The sequence below is a fragment of the Pygocentrus nattereri genome, chromosome 15, assembly GCF_015220715.1.
Source record: "Pygocentrus nattereri isolate fPygNat1 chromosome 15, fPygNat1.pri, whole genome shotgun sequence".
In the NCBI taxonomy this organism is placed as follows: domain Eukaryota; kingdom Metazoa; phylum Chordata; class Actinopteri; order Characiformes; family Serrasalmidae; genus Pygocentrus; species Pygocentrus nattereri.
The window spans coordinates 7,665,772-7,687,423 of NC_051225.1; the positions used below are offsets into that span (position 1 = coordinate 7,665,772).

The 21,652-nt window shown below is 39.7% G+C and overlaps 2 protein-coding genes across 4 annotated transcripts in view; both read left to right on the top strand.

Moving 5' to 3' along the window:
- Positions 1-13,809, top strand: part of frem1b (Fras1 related extracellular matrix 1b) — a 32,724-nt gene extending 18,915 nt beyond the window's left edge. The window contains exons 23-35 of one of the 3 annotated variants that reach the window (XM_017701319.2): positions 47-242; positions 2,212-2,476; positions 5,618-6,026; positions 7,674-7,875; positions 8,126-8,270; positions 9,879-10,008; positions 10,131-10,203; positions 10,668-10,817; positions 11,472-11,788; positions 12,081-12,251; positions 12,634-12,749; positions 12,843-12,928; positions 13,513-13,809. In XM_017701319.2, the coding sequence (XP_017556808.2) occupies positions 47-242; positions 2,212-2,476; positions 5,618-6,026; positions 7,674-7,875; positions 8,126-8,270; positions 9,879-10,008; positions 10,131-10,203; positions 10,668-10,817; positions 11,472-11,788; positions 12,081-12,251; positions 12,634-12,749; positions 12,843-12,928; positions 13,513-13,730 (2,478 nt within the window). In that variant the 3' untranslated portion in view covers positions 13,731-13,809. Of the gene's footprint in view, positions 1-46; positions 243-2,211; positions 2,477-5,617; positions 6,027-7,673; positions 7,876-8,125; positions 8,271-9,875; positions 10,009-10,130; positions 10,204-10,667; positions 10,818-11,471; positions 11,789-12,080; positions 12,252-12,633; positions 12,750-12,842; positions 12,929-13,512 lie in introns of all 3 variants that reach the window. The other 2 variants (XM_017701318.2, XM_037545129.1) reach the window with 2 other exon arrangements.
- A 1,261-nt stretch (positions 13,810-15,070) lies between these two features.
- On the top strand, positions 15,071-21,570 carry atpaf1 (ATP synthase mitochondrial F1 complex assembly factor 1). The gene is made up of 9 exons (XM_017701320.2): positions 15,071-15,294; positions 16,294-16,402; positions 16,621-16,668; positions 16,805-16,867; positions 18,023-18,073; positions 18,336-18,383; positions 19,532-19,627; positions 19,718-19,825; positions 19,915-21,570. Exons 1-9 carry the CDS (start codon positions 15,086-15,088, stop codon positions 20,089-20,091), a joined length of 909 nt encoding a protein of 302 aa, XP_017556809.1. The 5' UTR covers positions 15,071-15,085; the 3' UTR covers positions 20,092-21,570.
- Positions 21,571-21,652: the final 82 nt, after the last annotated feature.

Below are 21,652 nucleotides of genomic sequence, written 5' to 3' on the forward strand. Positions count from 1 at the left end.
TATATAAAACATCTTAAAAACACGTGTCTTGTGTGCTTGTGTACAGACAGAAGTTGGATGGACTGACCTGAATGCAGGTCAGAACTTTACTCAGGAGGACGTGGAGATGAACCGCCTGTGGTACAAACACACCACCTTCAGTGGGTTCAAAGGCCATGACCGCTTCCACTTTTTCCTCACCGATATTGACAACCAGACACCTCCTCAGAGTTTCTTCATCTCTGTCCACACAGTTCCAAAGGGTACAAGATGTTTTTTTTCCCTTTAATTATCTGATTACTGTCTGCCCTCTCACTGGTATGTTTTATATATATATATAATCTCACTGTTCACATCAGTACATAACAGTAGACCTACTAACAGAACACTAACTGTTCTTAAGAAGACATTTTGGTAACACTTTATTTGGGTAGTCAACTTTAGATGCTTTGAAACTTAAGAAATTTAACCTCAGTCCAAAACCTAAACCCAACCCTCACTTCATCCTTGGTGATTCTGACATTCACCAGTGTTTTCTTATTTGGGATTTGCTCTTAATAAAGGACAAAATCTACATACACACTCAAGAGCACAAAGGTGCAAACACAAAGACTTTAACTTAGGACCTTTCTCAAGAACAAATTTAAGAAAAAACATAGAGTTTGGAAGATATTAGTGAATGAAGCCCAGTATCTTTAGGAGACTACTTAATCTCTCCAGTCCAATTGTGTTTTTGTTTTCATGTCAATCAAAGAATAAGGAAAACAACTTTGTTGACATATTTAATCAGTTAGTATTTATAATTTAAAGCATGGCCCCTCCTGTGGCCACAATAGCTTTGCCAGTTGGATGAGCAGGGATTGTGGCAGGCAAGGCCCTTCTGGCCCTGGTGCTGGCAGGTCCAGGAGGAGCTGAGGTGAGAAGGTTCCGGCTCTTAGGAAGAGCCACCTTCAAACACCCAAAGAGCGTGAATTATTAATGGGCCAAAGAGAGCCAACAGCTGCACCCCTTCCCAGCTCCCAGACCTCTCCTCTCAGCCTCAGTGGCGTCACACACAACACCCACAAACTCACTTTCACTACAACTTCGGATTTAGCTGGATGTTGATGTCAGAGTAAGATATCAGTTGTATTCTATTTCTGCATCTGAATGTCTGAATTCACATTGTTTGATGTTCATTTGTTCTACTCCAATTAATCATAATTTGGCCATAAATCAGGTTTTCCCTTAACCAAGACACACGTCGAGTGTCCCAAGTTTGCTTCTTTTGTCTTGCACTGTAGCTATTGCTGTTTGCTCACTTACGTGGTGCAGTGGTAGCGCCGCGGACCGTCGACCATAACAGCAATGGTTCAAACCTCAGTCCGGGTGCTTCTTCAGTGGCGGTGGCCACTGTGTTTGGGCAGTCGTGGGCTGGAGGTTAGGGAACTGGCCCTGTGACTGGACAGTTCGATCCCCAGAGCCGACAGTCCATGACTGAGGCGTCCTTGAGCAAGGCTCCTAACCCCCAATTGCTCCCTGGGCGCTGTGGGTAGGGCTGCCCACCGCTCTGGGCAAGTGTGCTCACTGCCCCCTAGTATGTGTATTCACTAGTGTGCATATGGTGTTTCACTTCATGGATGGGTTAAATGTGGAGGTGGAATTTCCCTGTTTGTGGGATTATAAAAGTATCACTTAACAAGGCTAATATTGCTAAATAATGCAACATCTACCATTTAGCCTCATGCAAACTACGTTTCTAAATCATCACACATTTTTTTTGATCAACGTTAAGTTGTGAAGTAATCTCAAATACTGTAGGTTTGCTTGATTTCTGGTACTATGTGATAAAACAGTAGTAGAAGCTATCTTGAAGCCTGAATTTATATTGGAACAAAACCTTTCATCCTAAAAATGGTAGCTTTACAGGAAAAGTAAAAAACAGACTTTACTTTTAATGTAAGTCAATGGAACCAGACATTTTTCCAAGTCATTTTGGGCCACTTCTTTTAGTCCATTTATAATGAAATTTAAACACAGTATAAAGGGCAACAGGCATTTTCAAATTATCTCAAAAACTGAAAAACGACAAAATATATTCCTTTTAATTGAGTAAATTAGATTTTTGCCCAGACTTTTGTTATTTAAATCTGATTTTCTCTCCACTATTTCTAAATATTGTTTTTTACATTTCACCTTCATCACAGAATCCATTGCTTTGTCTCTCTTTATTAACCTGTTCGCCCCTCACAGGTGACATTGCTCTAATCACTAAGCCTGTGACCCTAATGGAAGGAGAGAGGGTGGTGCTGACCACAGACGTTCTGATGGCCACGGACAGGGGGAGCCGGTCAGACGAGCTCATCTACACTGTGACTATTTCACCTAAACACGGACATCTCCACATGGTTCAGCACCCTGGGGTCCCTGTGTTCACCTTCACCCAGATGGACGTGGCGGCCCATCGTGTGTGCTACACTCACGACAACAGTCGCTTCGCTGACCATGACTCATTCAGGTCAGTCGGATTGCTTTGAAGCAAAGGCTCCTTTCTGTGTCTTCTGAAGCTAATTATGCCTGAATATTTATAAGCAAAAGAGATTTAACACATTGCGGTTATTTTAGATGCTGAAATGTTGTGGCTGGTCATCTAATATATTAAGTCTTTCAGTAATCTAAGGCACTGCATGTATATGTATGTATATAAGTAATTGCGCTCTCTGTACAGTCTTAGAAATAAAGGTATGATACTGTCTCTGGGGCAGTACCTCTCTTGTCACTGGTTTAGTGCTCTCAAGGGTACATCTCAGTACCTTTGGTCAGGGAACTTAATTGTACCATAATCCATTGAAATGATATTTTCTAAGTTGTACTGACTCCACACACCCCGTCTCGTCTCCAGGCTTTTTATTTTATTGCTCTGTTTTTAAAACTTTGGTTATGAAAAGGTACAAATATGTTTTTTTTTACCTGGAAAAACGTATTTAAGGTGCACAATCAGACCTTGAAACCACTAGTGTTCCTTTGAGGGACCATTTACATTGTCTGTACCTTGATGAATGAAAAATTCCTACAAAGAACCTTTATTTCTAACAGTGTAGAGGATTTATGATTATTACTTCATCAACACAATGTAATTTGACTAAGGGTGCATAAACCTTTGCATACACATATCCATTTCTTTTTTCTTTCCTTCTTGCTGTTTTGCCATCTGCCACATATACCATTCATCACAGATTGACGAATAGAAGTCCAAAATGACTTTGGTTGTTAGTTTTTTTTACAAGTTACATTAATGTAACTTGTTCAGTAAATTTCAAGTTAGTGATACAAGAGTTTATCACAACAATGGTGCGAAACATGTAGTAGACTAAAGGCAGTTCGGTTTGCAATGTCACGTTAAAAACAAGAACAAAAGAGGGGGAGCTTTCTGTCAGCCACATTAGAGCAATGACAGCAAAAAAAAGAAAAAAGGGGAACATTTCACCATGTTTATGTACTTTTCCAGCCAATTTGGCAGAAGGCAGACTTCAGAGAAGGCAGCGTATGGCTGACCTGTCCTGCCTCTCTCGTGTGTTTGCGCCTTGGTTTGTCACCCAAAACCTTGGCTGAGTTTCACCTCGGGGTCAGCTGGGAGCAAACAAGCCCGGCTCAGCCAAGTCTGATGAGGGTGTTGCTTAAGAGAGGGCAAGCAGCAGCCCCGCTCTCAGCCAGCGTGCATGGTCAGAACAGCACAGGGCAATGTCCATTGTGGCAAGAGAGACACTGTAAAGGAGTGGACATGCTTCTTTTAATGTTTATGCTCCATAACTCCCTGTGTACTTTGGAGCTCCTTTGCATAACTATTTTATTTAGTAATATGAAAAAGCAGAAAATCCGTTTTTAAACAGAAAACCCTTTTTTAGTTTTACTTTTCTCTAAAGTACATGTATTTGATGCTTTCTTTATAATTTGACACTGCTTTAGAGTTTACTTATTTTATCTAGTTAATAGTTAGTTTGTTCTTTTAATGTTTTGCTGAACTGTAATTACTTATTTTATTTTTCTTCATCATAATTATATTTTTACTTGATTTATACTGCATTTTTTTTAATCCTTTGTTGATTTTTCTTGTATTGTTCTCTAATGGCTTTAAATTTATTTATTCTTTAAATATAATTCTCTGAATTTTCATGAATGAAAGTGCTATGTAATAATAGTATAATTAATTATGTCTACTGTCAGTGATTACAAACGACCAATTGGCTGCTTTACCTGGGTATCAGTTAAGAGCTTCTCGCACCCCTGTACCCTAAAGCACCAGAGAATCTTAAACCCTAAAAACTGTCAAAACTTCCGTCTTGAGCTGCTCAAGCAGTTCAAAGGCACTGCAGTGGCTGGAACAGACAAGGATGTTGTGATTTTTTCTTTGCTTTTTGAACAGCTTGTATTTGTGCTGTGTGGCAGGCAGCTTGTGACAGCAGACCCTGTGATTGGGAAACACCTGAGCGAACACCTGTGTGTCAAAAACGAGGAGTCGACAGTGGTGCTGGCCGAGGCCAGGAGGGAGGGAGGGAGAAGAGAGAGAGAGAGAGGCAGAAGGTGTTTTTTGGGGAGCCCTGGTCCTCCTTCTGCTTGCCTCTGACAGGCGGATGATGAATGGGCATTATTAGGAGAGTAATAATTCTGCCTGGCATTGCCTCTGCGGCAGCCGAGCAGAGTGGGACTCTGGGCACAATTACCGAGCAAAATGTGGGACAATGGTGATGCCAGATGTTTGGCCGGTTTGGCTGTGAGAGAGAGCGAGAAGAGAGGCCAGCGCGAGGTGACAGGAGTGCTGTTTACTGTGGTTGGCGATTATAGGCTGCAGGGCTGTGTGTGTTGTGAGGCAGACGGGTTTGGCAGTGGGTTCAATGAGGGCTCTCTTCTCTCGTGCTCCTCTTGTTCACCCCATCACTCCGCCTTCTGCTCCAGTGCAATGCCACTGCCACATTGCCACGTGTTGGTTGAGCGCAGAAGACACGGAGTATGCTCTGATTCTCACAAAGAACATGAAATGTTATGTTATGAGATGCAAATTTTACATCGGGTGTTCAAATACACTTTGCCTAAACCTTGAGTTTGTTTATAACCCTTTAAATGCTATGGAACTATCGGCGGATCCAGACTTGCCTTTTGCACACTAATAACTGATATTAGCTTAGATATTAGCTTAGCTAGAGTTTAAGAGTTTAAATGTCATCTTTGTGCAGAATTCATTTTAGGGCTTTGCTTAATTGCAGTAATAAAATAACCTTCGCTAAAGTAAAAGGGACTTATGGTAGTAATAGAAGAAGCATTCTTAACCCCTTAAAATTCCATATTACATATAATCCAGTAATTACATGGAAAAAAATACAAACTGACTGAGATATTATTAAGATATAGAAGTGTGTAATAAAGGTTTGGGCCTGCCAGCAGATCCTGACAATTTAGCATATGTTAACATAAAGAAATTTTGTTTGATGTCAATTTCTGTTGGTCAATTAATCATGAAATGTTCACATCGTGTAAAGAGCAGCCTCCATTCTGAAATAGTTTAAAAATAACATCTGAAAAAATTGAGTTATGAAGTTGTCATATAACAGAGATAATAAATTATCGATCATTTGTCTGATATGAGATTTGTTCCCCTTTCCAGCTTTGACATCAGCAATGGTGTGACGTCCAGAAGTGGATCCATTAGTTTCACTGTTCAACACAGTGACCGTATTCCACCCACTCTGAGCATTAACACAGGCCTCCTGTTGAGCGAAGGCTCCACTCAGATCATCTCTCCTGAACACCTTCAACTAACTGATCCTGATACACCCTTTGAGAACCTCACATACACCCTCATTCAACCGCCACAGTATGGCAAGCTGCTGCTCAAAGGCTTCCCCCTGTCCCGCTTCACACAGTTAGACATCAACAACATGCAGCTAAGGTACCAGCACCTCAACAGCTTCGCCAAAATCGACAGATTCACCTTTCAGCCGTCTGATGGAACCAACAAAGGGTACCTGGAATTCGGGCAGCTAAGGGAGCAGCCAGCAGTTTTCACAATACAGGTAAGTATGTGATGTACATGCAGTTTACATTATATATTGATACACTAAATATAATACCACATCTAGGGCTGAAAAGATTATTCCTTTTTATATAGAAGAGATTTTCAGAGCTGCTTTTTTATTATAACCAACATTATTAAAATCATTGACTTATTGTTTTGGGTGGGGAAATTTAACCTAATAACACAGAGCTTGTGAACTGCCTGTAGATAAGTTAGACCAATCACAAGCAACCAAACCTCCCTGTGTTTTAACATCACACCCACAACTTACTGGCAGTCTGGCACACTACATTTAGGGGTCAAGCATCAAGCCAGAACAGATGGATATTCCAGTCTTCTTAACTCTCAGAAATGATTCAGAATTCAGAATTCCTGAACCTTAGTGTATAGAAAATAATCACAGTTTAAATTGTCATATATAGGTATCTTGTGTGGGCAGTCGTTGGCTGGTGGTTAGAGAACCAGCCTTGTGACTGGAAGGTGTATGTGGTGTGTATATAGGTGTTTCACTGCACAGATGGGTTAAATGCAGAGGTGAATTTCCCTGCTGTGGGATTAATGTGCAATATATATATATATATATATATATATATTAATCACAATTAGATCTTTTCCCCAAATCATTCAGCCCTAACCACATCCATTGTAGAATAAAGTCAAATTAATACCCCATTGGAGGCCATTTGACCTTCACTTTAGACTTCACTTCAGACCTTTCTGCCAGAAAATATGATATTCAATGATATGTCTAAAAGAGACTCTTAGTAACTTTCCAATAGGCTGCTATTATAGCCTAAGTAAGAAGTCTGAACATTTGACCTTAGTAAAATTTTATGACAACATGTACTATTTAGTAAGTATGACTTCCTGATTGAGGTGGCAACAGAACGCACTACTAAAATAAACAAGACTACATATTTGTTCAAAAATGCCTATAGGCTTCAGGCCTTCTCAGATGCACCATGTGTATTCGTGGCTAGTGGAGGGTTAACCAGGTTGTCCCGGTTGCATTGCATGTCAAACTCGTGCTGGTCAGATGCTACATTACCAGCCGTAGCCATGTGCTGCGGCTGTGCCTCACTCTCATATTCTGGAAGCTTGTCCCATGCCCCCATGTTCAGCTAACATGAGCGCAGAAGAGAAACACCCCTTGAGAAGGGAGCTGCTGCGCATTTCAAATCATCATAAATAATATCTAAAACCATCCTCAGTTGACTTTACACCAAAGAAAATGAGGTGAAGTAAGTGGCAAACTGGATGTTGGCTGTAGGCTGTAGTGGTTTCCTCTGACTTCTTGTAACACTGACAGCTGAAACCCTCTTTCATAATTTATACCATCTACCCAAACTTGCTGCAACAAACTTCTCTAAAAGGGAGCAGACAATATATCTCAATCTATAGCACACATTTCCAACAATAGTACCTTGAGTAAATTCATGTGAAGTGTCGCAAGAAAGAGATACAATTTTGTGTGGCAGGCATTCTTTGAAGACTTGAATTCACTTTGAACAAAGCTTAAAAATGTAAGACCTTGGAATGAGGCTGCTTTTTCATCAATATACATCATGATGGCGCCCTCTTCTGGTTGATTGTATCAACTGCAATTTCACTGTGGAAAGAAATCAACTACCAACTGTGTCCACAGATAGAGGTTATAGACAAGACCCCCCCTCAGCTTGTGAATAAAGGGACCCCCAGTACGGTAGAGAATCTGCAAGATGACAAACATGGGATCTATATTACCACCAAAGAGCTACAGGCCTCAGACCCAGACAGCCCTGACCAGGAACTAGAGTTTATCATCACTAGACCTCCACACTTTGGATACCTTGAAAACACCATCACAGGTAGTTTCACTCTGTTACTGCACTGGCAAAAGAAACACATTGAAATGAATTAATTCACTGATTCAACTGCAAACATTTCCACCTGGAAAATATATTACATCAACAACTTTTTAAGCTTACTTACATTTGGCAATAACTGTGTCATCTGATATATTTTTTTACGTGAAAATGATGTACACATTTGAATTATGTAAATTCAGTGGATTGGTGATAACCTCCATGTGTGATCAGGCCACTCTGGTGTTTTCAGGTGGGTATATTAAAGGACGTTTCACCCAGAAGGATGTGGAGCAGCGAGCAGTGCGCTATGTCATTCCCTCAGACATGGAGGTGACTGCAGACAGCTTTGAGTTTCAGGTCAAGGACCCAGCGGGAAACACCATGCTGCCAGAAGTGTATGTTAACTCTCTTTATGCAGGTTTTCAGTGAAAAACACTAGAACAGGCAGTCAAACTGGGTTCCATCTGGGTCATGACTCTGCGGAGATCAGCACACTCCCTCTTCTAACATGCAGAATTCACTACATGAAGGTCTTGTGCAGTATCTTTTGAGCTGAATAGCAGACATGGTCACCTCAAAGATACGTCTTCAGGAAACAAAATTGTTCCATAATCTGATGCAGATGTTTGTTTTTAAGGGTTTTCTTTTAGTTTTTGCTTGACCTTTAATGTCTGTTATAGGCAGAATGTTATAGGCACAAATATAGTGCTAAAATAAGCTTTGCACTTTGAGTTCACTTGCTAAAAAATTGGCAGTCAAACACAAATAAAATGTCATCAGTACAAAATGTGTTAAAACAAGCTAAATTAAGGCCCAGTCCCATTTCACCCCTCACCCCTACCACTTAGCCCCTAGCCCTCTGTTACGCGCTTTCACGCCTGGGGGAGTAGGGTGTCCCAATTTTTGTTGAAATAGAAGGAAAATTCTTATGAGCATCTGGCAAATAGCTGATTTCAGCTTCATATTACTGAAGAATTAAAGGTGGGAGATAATAAATAATTGTCTCGCTTTGAAGGCATATGTTGCCCTAAATGTAACTAAATCCCAGCAGTGAGGAGCTAAACTTTACCCTCCTCTGCTGTCACTGCAGACTGTCAGGGTCGCCTACAGAGCAACGCCAGCAGTCTGTTAATGAAGTGATGTTCTTTTTATTTGAGGGTCCCATTTCTTGGGGAAGAATTTCAGACCCTAACCTTTGTAACTCAGGTCCACTGGGTAAGGTGACACTCGAAAACAAGGAGAAAGGGTAAAAATAAGAAATGAGACTAGGCCTAAATAAAGCAAATGGGTCATGTGAGATATTTTATTTATTTATTTATTTTTACATTTTCATACATTTTTTCAGCGTATGCCCATTTCATGTCATACATTTATTATACCTAAGGGGACAAAAACATACCTGTGCAGTATCTTTTTTCTGAGAGTGTTATCTCCCATTCAGTCTGGTTCATTTTAGTTGTCAGTTGTTTTTTTTCTGGACATTCTAAAGACACCCGCAAACAGCAGAATGTGTTTGTCCAGTAATTGTCCTTTGTCCTTTAAAACGGACTGTAGTAAAGAAATGAGCATCTTTCACATTACAAGGTTTGCGTGACAGTTTCAGTATCGATATGCTTCTTTTGTAACCTAGACTTCAGAGCAGTGTTTGTTGAAATATCCATGAGGTTCTGTTCATTTAAGAGCACTGTACTGTACAAATGTCTTTTAGGAGTTTAAAGTCAAGTCACTACAAAATATGTTTCAAATGTAGGAACTTGTTTGGCAGAAGGTTAATGTAGTGTAATGGGACCTCAGTGACAGTCACATCAAATCTTTGCAGCACTGTCACACACAACAACATACTGACAGCTTTTCAAAGTGCATCACTTGGACAGACTTGTTTAGTTCGTTAATTCGTCTCATGCTGTGTTCATGATGGAGATGCATTTCAAATAGATTGGTTATTCACCAAAGCTCCAGCCAAGTCCTAGTGTGAACGAGCTCTCTCTCGTGTGCCAAAGCAGAATGGAGCTGAGGTGGTCTCGTGTGGAGCTGACAGCTTCCTGTTACCGTGTTTGTGAGAACGCAGGAACTCTAGCTGTGCAGGTGATGCGCAGTGGGAACAGCGTAGACCCCGCCTACGTTGGCATACAGGTGAACTTCTTTAGCAGTAAACTTACAGACTGAGTCCAGACACGGGCTCTGTGAAGGAAATGATGAAGCTGAATGTTTATTGAGTTTACAGGAGTTATAAACTATATTCTTTTGTGTTTCAGGTGGAAGAGGGCACGGCTAAAGCGGGAAAAGACTTCACCCACAGCTCAGCTACTCTGATACAGTTTGATCCAGGTGTCTGAGATTTAATTTTACACACATTAGATTGATGTTGCATCAGATAGACTGTATATATGCAGTGTCCTGACTCTTAAATTCCTTAGACACGCTATAAAAATAACTGTAAAATGACAGTAAATTGCTCTCTACAAGCTGTGCACCACAATATTACTGTGATGTAGCTGTGATCGCCTGTATTTTTACATAACAACTGTAAAAGTAGTGCAACTCAGTAGCCAGTGATTACCCACAAATCTTTAAAAATGGGACACGGCTCTGCACAAGTAATTGCATCAGTCTTGTTTAAACTGCCCTTGTTATTATATTTCTTGTTAAGCTATACATATTAAATTTTTATTTAATTTTTATTAAAGTATAACTTCAGTCATTCAGCTTTTAATTTGTCCATTTTACCTTCTCCTTTAACCTCTCTCTCTCTCTCTCTCTCTCTCAATCCTTGTCATTCACATCTAACATAGGAGTAAACGTCAAATTTTGGAACATATATCTGAAAGATGATGGCCTGGAAGAGAATCATGAGAAACTGGACGTTGTGCTAAAAGCCCAAAAGAATGTTGTTTTGGGTCCAATAAGCAAAGCCACGGTGGAGATTGTGGATCCTCGAAACGGTGAAACTCACACATTTGCCAAAACCTGCTATATAAGCCAGCTACATAGTACATTTTCACATTCAGAAACTGGTAAAGTTTATTGTTGCTGTCGTAACATAATGTTATTGTTTACATTTATAGCTTTTAGCAGAAACTCTTATCCAGAGCGACTTATTAAAGTGCTTTGTTAAACCCTTAAGCTAGTGTAAATAGAGCCACAACACTGCTAGAAGAATCAGTGCTTATACCGACATGCAAGGATACACATTACATACAATTATAAAGCATTTCAATTAGAGCAAGTTTAGTAACAAAACAAAAAATATCTTAAATGGTAACATTACAAAATGTAATTATATATTAATGAAGACTTTAGTCTTTATATGTAGACTAGACTTTATTTAAAGTGATTTTGGAACATATTTGTTGGAATTGCACCAATAAAATTCGAAGGACAAAGCCATATTTAATTGTGTTCACTGTAAAGGATGTGTTAACTTATTTTCACTCAGAAAATCAACAGAACATGTTATTTGACCAGGGTTGTTCAAACTTTTGTATATGACAGTATAATATGGAATATATACATAAACACTGCTGTATAATTTATAACTGTACACTATATATATTTCTGTCCACTCAAACTTAATTTATATAATTTTCTTTCATCAGGAAGGTGTGACCCAGAGGATCTGGTTGTTGAGGAGGATGAGAAAGACCCAACTGTTCTCCATCCTCCACGCATTCACAAACCATCACCACCACCACCACAGCCAGCACAAGAAGAAGAGTATACCCCTGACCCAAATACTGGGATCATATGGGAGAACTATCCACCAAGAGGGGACGTCCCATATCGCACGCAGTTCATTCGCTTCAGCAGTGTGGAGCCTCAGGACCAAGCCCCCTTCAGCCAAGGCAGGAGACACACTAGAGTGCTGGGCGATAACAGACACAGAGGGAGACAGGACGCCTCACATACACCATGGGTAATAACTGTTGCTCTGTGCTGTGTTGTGTTAATGTAGTGTGTGTGTATGTATATATATATATATATATATATATATATATATATATATATATATATATACACATACTCATACACATATACTCATACATATTAATTTGATATTTGATAAAGTTTCTTTATCTGTCAAATGAAAATAATTCATCATGATGAATTTCATCCTTTTGTATGACATAAAAAATGTGAGTCATTAATAATTGATTGTATCAACGTTTTATTAATGAGGTGATTGTATATACATCCCTTGCCATTAGCTCCATAGCTTGATTCCCTTGAGGCCAGTCGAGGTGCCCCGTGTCCACCCGGAGGTGGAGGTCACTCCAATCTGGAGCTGGACTGGACATTCTGCTGACATCAGATCAGTGGAACTTCCTCAGAGAGACGGAATTCCTAGTGTCTTTAGTTCAGCCATACAGCAGCACAAGGTAGGGGGATGTAATGGACTCTGTAGACCTACAAAGATAAAACTGCAGGAAAAAAAAGTCTAAATTCATCTCAGTTATCATCATTAATTCATCTATGTACATAGTGCACTGTGCAAACATTTTAGGCCAGCCCAGAAAATTGTTTAAAAAGAATACATAACATAAAAAACACAAACATTAATACTGTAAAAAGTAACAATATTTTCATGTTGTATGCGTTACTGATATCTTGTAAATTGGTTTGAAGAGCAGATTTGTTTTGTTTTTCCACAGTGCAGCCCAGCTATTGCATTTATTTGTATATCACTGACTGTCTTAAAAACATACTCACGTGGTCTAAGACTTTAGCACATGTATAACTGATTTCTCCTATTATTCTCAGTCTACAAAGTCTGTTAGTGTTGGTTGTCTCGCTGGATGGACCCATTACAAAAGGAGCTGTTTCATCCTGGGTCCTGGTGTAGCCACCTGGAGCAGCGCTCAGCAAGCATGCTCAGTGTAAGTAATCATAGCACCACAGCTACTGCATTTGGATTGTGCATGATTTTGAACATAATCAGTTACATTCCTTTATTGTTTCTGCAAATTCAGGCTTGACGGTCACTTGACAAGCATTCGTTCAAAGGGTGATATGAAATGGCTGTGGAGGTTTGCTGGAAAACAACCCTTCTGGATTGGTGAGGAGAGTCTGCAGTGTGTTGCAGAGTCATATAGATTTCTCGTCTGTGGGAGTGAGCAGTACAACAAATAGCAACACAGGCCTGAGGCTTGTGAACAAATGAATTGAGATTAAGAAGTATTTTAGTAGTTACTATGCAGCTACTACACACTGATTGTTGTTTACAGGCTGTCTTAGACTAAACTTGTCTTTTACTGAAGTACTGAAGTGTATTGGGCCTTATTCACCAATATCTTTCTTTTAATTTTTTAAAGCTTTAAATAAAGTAATAATTAAAGTTCAAGTAATAAGTTTTTTATTAATTCTGTTCCTGAGAAAGGTGCTGAGTAAAAGTCTACAGATTCACGTTCTTAAAACACAGAATTGTTCACATATTTAATGCTCTTAAGTGTGTGTAGATTCTGTTTATACTGGAAAAAAAGACTTGGTGAATGTCAGAATGGGTTGAGTGGGTTTTAAGAAAAAAAAATCTTCCTAAGAACAGTTGGTGGACGAGGCCCATTGTGAAGTAATTTGCCATGATATTGATAACATATGGTCCAGTTGTTTGTGTTTGAAAGCTTACTGTTGCTGTTTGGGCAGGGCTTTCCGGCACTCCAGGGCAGTGGTCCTGGGCTGATGGGGCACCGCTGACGTTCTCCAGACTGAAGAAGGTCAAAACATCAGGCCAGCAGGACCCTGCTAACTCCTCTCACAGATGTGTTCTGGCCCAAGACCAGAAGAAATGGACTCCAAAACACTGCACAGCAGAATCCGAACACAAATATGTTTGTTTTGCCCCGGCGCAAATTAATAAATAAAAAGACAAATTTGCTTACATCAACTTGCGCCACATCTTTCAAATCTGTAAACATCCAATAAACGTTTGATTGAAGTTAACCTATTTGTTCATTTTTACATGTGTAAATATGTTGCTATAGTGACCAACTCTCAGAAATTAAAAGAGAAGTTGGCCATTGCCAGAGCCATGTTGATAGGTGCTGTTACGTCGTTAGGTGCTGTTACGTCGTTAGGTGCTGTTACGTCATTCGGGTGCTGTTATGTTGTTAGGTGCTGTTACATCATTAGGTGCTGTTATGTTAGGTGCTGTTACATCGTTAGGTGCTGTTATGTTAATGATGTGATTCGGATGCAGCGAAAATTTGAAACTTTGCAGTGCAGGTGGCTTCGGGGCTTCAGCTGAGGACACTGCCGAGGTGATCTTACACCAAACTCTCACTGTGTTCTTCATTCTTCTCTACCAGCAAAATCTAAACTATGCTGGAAAGCCACTTTTACAGCGCTAGATTGTCAACATTAAACTTTGTTCTGTATTTAATATTTGGAGAATATTTGTTATTTTGAAAAACTTTCTCATTATTTTCAGATGCTCTTGAGGTGGAAATATAAACAAATACAAATATAAGTATAATAAAAGATGTATAATATAATAATGATGTTAAAAATAATGAGAAACGATCTTAAAATGAGATCTCAAATTAACATGTTGACTTAGTATTGCAAAATAATGGCATAGCCACTCATTTAATAATGTTTTTTTTAATGGTGCGAGTGGGTAATGGGTAAAAAATCTGTATTTTGTCATGATGCCAAAAGACAGCAATTTTGCATGCAGAAATAAAGATCCTGAATTTAATCTTTGCTTAGTTTGTGTTGTTTGGCTTCAGTCATCATAAAAGTAATAAAACTACAGATTATTATATTATTAATTTGATTATCCTTTTGGTAAAAATCAAATTCATGGAATTAAAAACTTTACTTATTCCATTGTATTTTTCCCAATTTGAAACGAAAGCTAAGTAATACCTACATTCTGTTATCCTTTCCAAAAACAAAAAAGCTGTTAAAACAACGAGTATATGCAGCTTATTTAACATATTTCTGTGAATGCATGTGTTCTGTCGCTTTGTTAGGTTTAAACTGATATGTTTTATGTTTATGCATTTTGTATATTGATATTGTTGTAATTAAACTATAAAAAAATAAAGCTAGCGGAGCCAGCTCATAATAATGGATTGGAGAAAACAGGGATAAGTCTTAATCTTTTCACTGTTCACTTCCCCAGAGGGTGTAGGGAGCGAGTGAACAAGTACTGCAGTGTTTTTGTGTGATAGGAACCAATATCGCGGCGCTGCGCTCACCCGGAGCGCCACTGATGAGCGACGGGGAGACGATGGCAGCGGCTGTGGTGCAGATGGCCTGCTCTTACCGCGGCATGTTAGCGGTGAGAAACCCGGGCGTCCGAGCGCTCATCCCCGGCCTGGTGTCCTCTCAGCTCCGGGCCTTTTCGGTTACAAAAGAACCAGAGTTGGAGGAGAATCCGTATTACAGTAAATATGAAGAGAAGATTAAGAAGCTGCGGAGGTGGGTTGGGTTGGTGACGTCACTGAGACTTTTAACGCATTTAGCTAACGTTGCAGGAGAAAAACTGAAACATGGAAACGTTGCTGGTGTCGACTGTTTAGATATTAGATATGAATTGTGCGCATAACCGTGTTTAGTGGCCAAGTGTTTTCGTTAAATGCTCCACACCTGCTGTAGGTTTCATAATACATAATATAACTGCCACTTTATTAGGAACACCCCCTTGTTTCTACACTAATTGTCAGCTTTATCAGCTCCACTTACACATGGGAAGCTTTTGTAGTTCCACAACTACAGCCTGGAGTCCATCTGTTTCCCTGCATACTTTGTTAGACCTCTTTTACCCTGTTCTTAAGTGGGCAGGACCACCACAGATCAGGTGCACCTCAGTGTCGCTGTTGGGCTGAGAATAGTCCACCAACCAAAAATATGCACCCGGCAGCGTCCTGTGACCACTGACTAGAGGATGACCAACACATTGTGCAGCAGCAGATGAGCTATCATCTCTGACTTTACATCTACAAGGTGGACTGACAAGGTAGGAGTGTCTAATAGAGTGGACAGTGAGTGGACACAGTGTTTAAAAACTGCAGCAGCACTGCTGTGTCTGATCCACTCGTATCGGCACAACACACACTAACACACCCCTACCATGTCAGTGTCGCTGCAGTGCTGAGAATGACCCACCACCAAAACAATAGCTGCTCTGTGGGGGTCCTGACCTTTGAAGAACAAGGTAAAAGGGGGCTAACAAAGTATCAGAGAAACAGATGGACTACAGTCTGTAACTGTAGAACTGCAAAGTGGAGCTCGTAAAAATGGACAATGAGCTGCTTTATTGTTCACAAGATCCATAAAGAGCAAAATAACTCCCACATTTCAGGTCATATGCAGAAAGATGCTGGATTTATTAAGATTTTCCAGTGACATTTCGGTTGATACTGAGTCAGCATATTACAGTATACATCTGTGTAATCCTGTATTTTTATGTAACTGAAGCTCAAAGCCTCAAGAATACAAAGCTCGTCTAGAAAAGCGCAGCGAGATAAAGAAGGATCCTCTTGGACATTCAAAACAAGCTGAATTCATCAAACTCATGGATCAGGAGGTAGCTGTCCCCACATCACAGCATGATTATGATGTTCAAAAGATGTTGATAAAAGCATTGCTACTAGAAAGGTGCATGTTGATTTAGACATGTTTTGAAGTAGCCAATAGAATATATACACCCATCAGGTCATGAACACACACTCTTTTGATTATAATACCACATAATACATTGATGCTGTCCCTTAATATGGATTATTTTGTCTGCCTTCTTTCCAGATGGATAAACGAGACAAAGCAGCACCTGGAAGTTTTACTAAGAACAAGGTAGCAAAGGAACCAGGCAGTGTGACAGAGCAATGACATAGCATCTCAAATTAAGATATTGAGATATTATTTCAGAATTTCTTTTACTTGTGTTGCTTCATTACATGGTCGCTGAAGCCTTTCTTTTTTTCTTCAGACTTTAGGATCAATCCTCAACCTTGACATGGTTCAGGATAAGTCTGGCACTGAAATTGGAGAGGTGACCATTTTACTTCGTGTGTGTGTGTGTGTGTGTGTGTGTGTGTGTGTGTGTGTGTATGTATATATATATATATATATATATATATATATACACACACACACACACACACACACACACACAGTATCTCACAAAAGTGAATATACCCCCTTTACATTTCTACAAATATGTTGTATCTTTTCATGGGACAACACTATAGAAATGAAACTTGGATATAATTTAACGTAGTCAGTGTTCAGCTTGTATAGCAGTGCAGATTTACTGTCCTCTGAAAAAAACAACACACAGCTATTAATGTCTAAATAGCTGGCAACACAAGTGAGTCCACCTCACAGTGAACTTGTCCAAATTGTGCTCAATTGTGTCGTCCCTCCCTGGTGTCACATGACTCGTTACAGTTACAAGGTTCCAGGTGTGAATGTGGAGCAGGGCTGTTAAATTTGGTGTTTTGGGTACAGTTCGCTCATACTGGCCACTGGCTATTCAACATGGCACCTCATGGCAAAGAACTCTCTGAGGATGTGAGACATAGAATTGATGCTCTCCACAAAGATGGCTTAGGCTATAAGAAGACTGCTAACACCCTGAAACTGAGCTATAGCACGGTGGCCAAGGTCATACAGCGCTTTTCCAGGACAGGCTCCACTCCGAACAGGCCTCATCAGGGTCGACCAAAGAAGTTTGGTCCACGTGCTCAGCGTCATCCAGAGGCTGGCTTCAAAAAATAGATGCATGAGTGCTGCCAGCATTGCTGCAGAGGTTAAAGAAGTGGGAGGTCAGCCTGTTAGTGCTCAGACCATATGCGTAGATCGACCAGTAAATCGAGAGCGTTGCCTTATGGCTCAGCTCTTTCTTTACCACAGACCGGTAAAGAGCCCGCATCACTGCTGACCCAGCACCAATCCGCCTGTCAATCTCCCACTCCCTTGTACCATCACTCATGAACAAGACCCCGAGATACTTAAACTCCTCCACTTGTATGATGAAAAGATGTAATCCCATGAATCTCATGAAAAGATATAATAAAATATTTGCAGAAATGTAAAGGGGTGTACTTTTGTGAGATACTGTATACACACACAAATAGAATTAAGTGCATATATTCCTGTTGTGTTTTTGATTGCCATGTTTAATCCATCATTTTTCTTTGTGTAGCTTTGGATGCACTATTTCTCAACGAAAGACACGATCAGTGCTGTCATACCGGTGCGTTCTTTTACGTTACGTTTTGTAAAGCATAAAAACAACAGAATTGACTTCTGTTAATTCTGAAGTGATCCAAAAATAGTATGAAACATAAGTGTTATTATTAAATTATTGAACGGTAATATGCATACAAAATATGTTGGACAGATCTTAAGATTACCATAATAAATAATAATGATTATTATTATTATTATTAGATGTTGAATGTAAGTTCTTTGGTGAAAGATTAACAGTAGTAACAGAATCATTTGTTTTGTTTCAGGGGTCAACATTTGAGATGATGATCAGTCGAGCCAAGTCATGCCCAATGGTAAGACACAGCAATGAAATACGATTGGACTGTCTTATAAGGCTGATAGAACATTATACATTTGCTCACCATATTGTTACACAGTATCAAGGAAGGTCTCTGAGCTAACTGAGCATATTTTCTCAATAGATGGGGGGAGGTGGTTGCTGGTGCATGGTGAAAAAATCAGAAGACAGTTTAGAGACAGGCAAAGTCTATTACATTACCATCAAAGATTATGGAAAGCAAGAATTTAGACTTTTAAATGATAATGTGAGTCTTAATATGACCAAGAACAAGGTTTGATTTCAGGTCGTCTTGATAGGTCTACTTGATGTTCTGCTTTGTTTTAGAGAGTTACTCCCCAGCGTGGGAGGACATTTGCTGGATACTCCAGCATCTCAAACTGAATTTTATTTCAGAAATGCCAGTGGGATGTGCAGAAGCTAGAACTTAAAGGATGTGGTTTGAGTTCAAAGAATTTTAGTCATCTTGATATATTTATGTAACATTATTCGAACATTGCATCGCCACATGGTGGCAGCATTGTTTTAAGAACCACATGGAAATCGCTTGTCATTCACATTCTCTTCGTAGGTATGCATGCTCTTTTTCTGTGCTGCCAAATTTCTGAAACGAAAAAACCTCAGACAAATCAGTGGAACGTAAAGTGCACAGTGCAGATATAATACAGTTAAGCTTAAAGGTAGATTTACACCTTTTAGATAATTATAAATCAATTTAAATAAAAAGAAATCTATCAATTTAGCATGGAAACACTTCCCCTAGGCTCCTTAAGGTTTTAAAATATTCAGCACACTAGTTACAGTGATTGATTCTCATTTAGGCTTATTGACGAGGCACCTACCTTAATGCAGGTGTAATTGCTGAACAGTGCTGAAGCGGCTTTCTTGCACTGTGGGCATTATTTGCTCTTTTATGATTAGTTCTTACCAGGCCCAACGTACTGATACATACTAGTGTCAAAGGATGAATTGTTATTAATATACTTTGTACATTTTGTGTATGTGTGTGTGTGTGAGTGTGTATATGTATATGTGTGTGTGTATATATATATATATATATATATATATATGTGTGTGTGTGTGTGTGTGTGTGTGTGTGTGTGTGTGTTATCCTGTTATTAAGCTCTGTTTTCCTTCTGACAGTTCTTGTATGCTCTGCCGAGGAAAGAGGGATACGAATTCTTTATGGGTCAGTGGGCTGGTCAGGAGCTACACTTCACTTCCCTTATCAACGTTCAGGTATACATAATCTCTATTAATAGACTACATTAGTTCAGTGCTGTGATGCCTGCTGCTTCAGTTTATAGACATGGCTTGTTTTACTTTTAGACTTTAGGCGAAAGCGCTCCCAGCCAGCTGGTTCTGTACCACTACTCAGACCTACAGAAGGCCAAGGACATTGTGCTCATGACTGCTGAAATGGATGGAAAATTCATTGTGAGTGCCACACAGCTTGGCGAAAAATAACTTGTGTTGCTTTATAAAAAGCACTTTTTTAATAACTTGGTTGTTTTATTTATTTCCAGACTGTTCATGAGGCTCAGTGCTTGGCCAATCAGGTGCAACTGTTCTATGCTGCACAGAGACATGAGACTTATCAGTTGGTGGAGGCGTTCAACCACAGACCAGCGGAGTTCAAGCACATGTCTGTGATAGCAGAGCTAGAGCAGAGCGGCATTGGACAAGGAGTCACCACAAAGTAATGGCCAGTTCAGTGGGGACAAAGTTCTGGTGTAAAGAAGCCTGGTTGAGGCGCAGCGGAAAGAATGGGGTCCCAGCAGGAATTCTCTGCCCAATGACATTTTATTGGGATTAGTCTGCTCTTCTGTCACATTGACCTGTGACCTGTTTGACTGGTCTGGATCTAACTAATACCATCTCATTTGCTGCTATGTGTGCAGGTTCATGTTTGGTTTGAATATTGACTCTCCTTTTGATATTACTTATATTTATTACGGTTTAGAAATCAGTTTGGCCATAATTGTCATTGAATTATTTTGTGCATCAAATCTTGCGGTGAAAGACTGATGTGTATTTATTCTGGAGAGTATTACAGACATCTCACCCTGCTTTGGTTCTTGAAGGCAATGTAGAATTTTGTGCTGATGGCTTATGTAGTAAGCACTGCAACAGTCACAGCATTTGTGTAGAAAGGTGTGAAAATCGGGCCAGAAATCAAGCCTAGAAGATTTGCCATTACATTCTAGTTGAAGGTTCTCATTTGTTGTTTGGGAGATGAAGTATGAAAATCTAACATGAAGAACTTGTTCAATTTATTGAAGAGCTGCTTATAACACTATTCAGTGTGTTTCTAAGGGAAAACATGCATCATAGCAAAAAAAAAAAGTTAAAAACATAATATTTCAAACTCAATACAAGGCCTTCTTCAAGGTGAAGTGTCTTTTTTTTGCTATGATGGAGGGAGTGTTGCACCTATGGTTGGTTGAAGCACCTCCATCTCCTTTGTCTTGGTCTAAGAATATGCAGAAGTGTGCAAAAGTAAGAGACCACTTTTGTATTGAACATCAAGTTCATTTATCAGTGTTGAAGGAAAAAAAAGCCTTTAACAGAAAATTACACAAAAGCTTCCCACACAAGTATAATAACAAACGCAGCCAACTTCTAAGACTGAACTTTTAGAGGTGTGCAAAAATACCTCTAGGAAGAATGGAAGCTCTGACAAACGCAGATGGTAGAGACACTAGATACTGCAAAAAATGTATCTAGTTGAAGGCTTGTATTTACTTAGGCTTCTGTGTAATTTTTTTCTAAACAACAAGCACATAATTGCTGGAAATGAAATAAAGAGCAGGGTGATCTCACTTTTGTAGAGCTGTACTGTATTATGTACAATATAACAGAGCAAATGAGGGTCAAATATCAGTCGCTGACAGCCTCACCACTCCACAGCTGTGTTTCTCCACTCCGTTGTACCTGACTCGGCTCACGGTGAGCTTGCAAATGAGCTGATGTCTGCTCTACGGTTGGGACCACTTGAAACTGTCAAGCGTTATGACCTTTCAGGGCTGTGACCCTCCAGGACTGCAGTTTACCACTGTTGCTCCACCATGCACAAACATATGCACCATTGCTGGTGCTATTTATGGCCAGATGAGAAATTATTCAATGAGTCATACAGATTGTGTCATAATAAATGGATTGAAATGTAATTAACTGATGAAGTCTTCTTGCATTGTTGTGCCTTTATGATTCATGATCATGGTTGGGCAAAATACTTAGAAAAAGCAGTTATGGCTAATTATT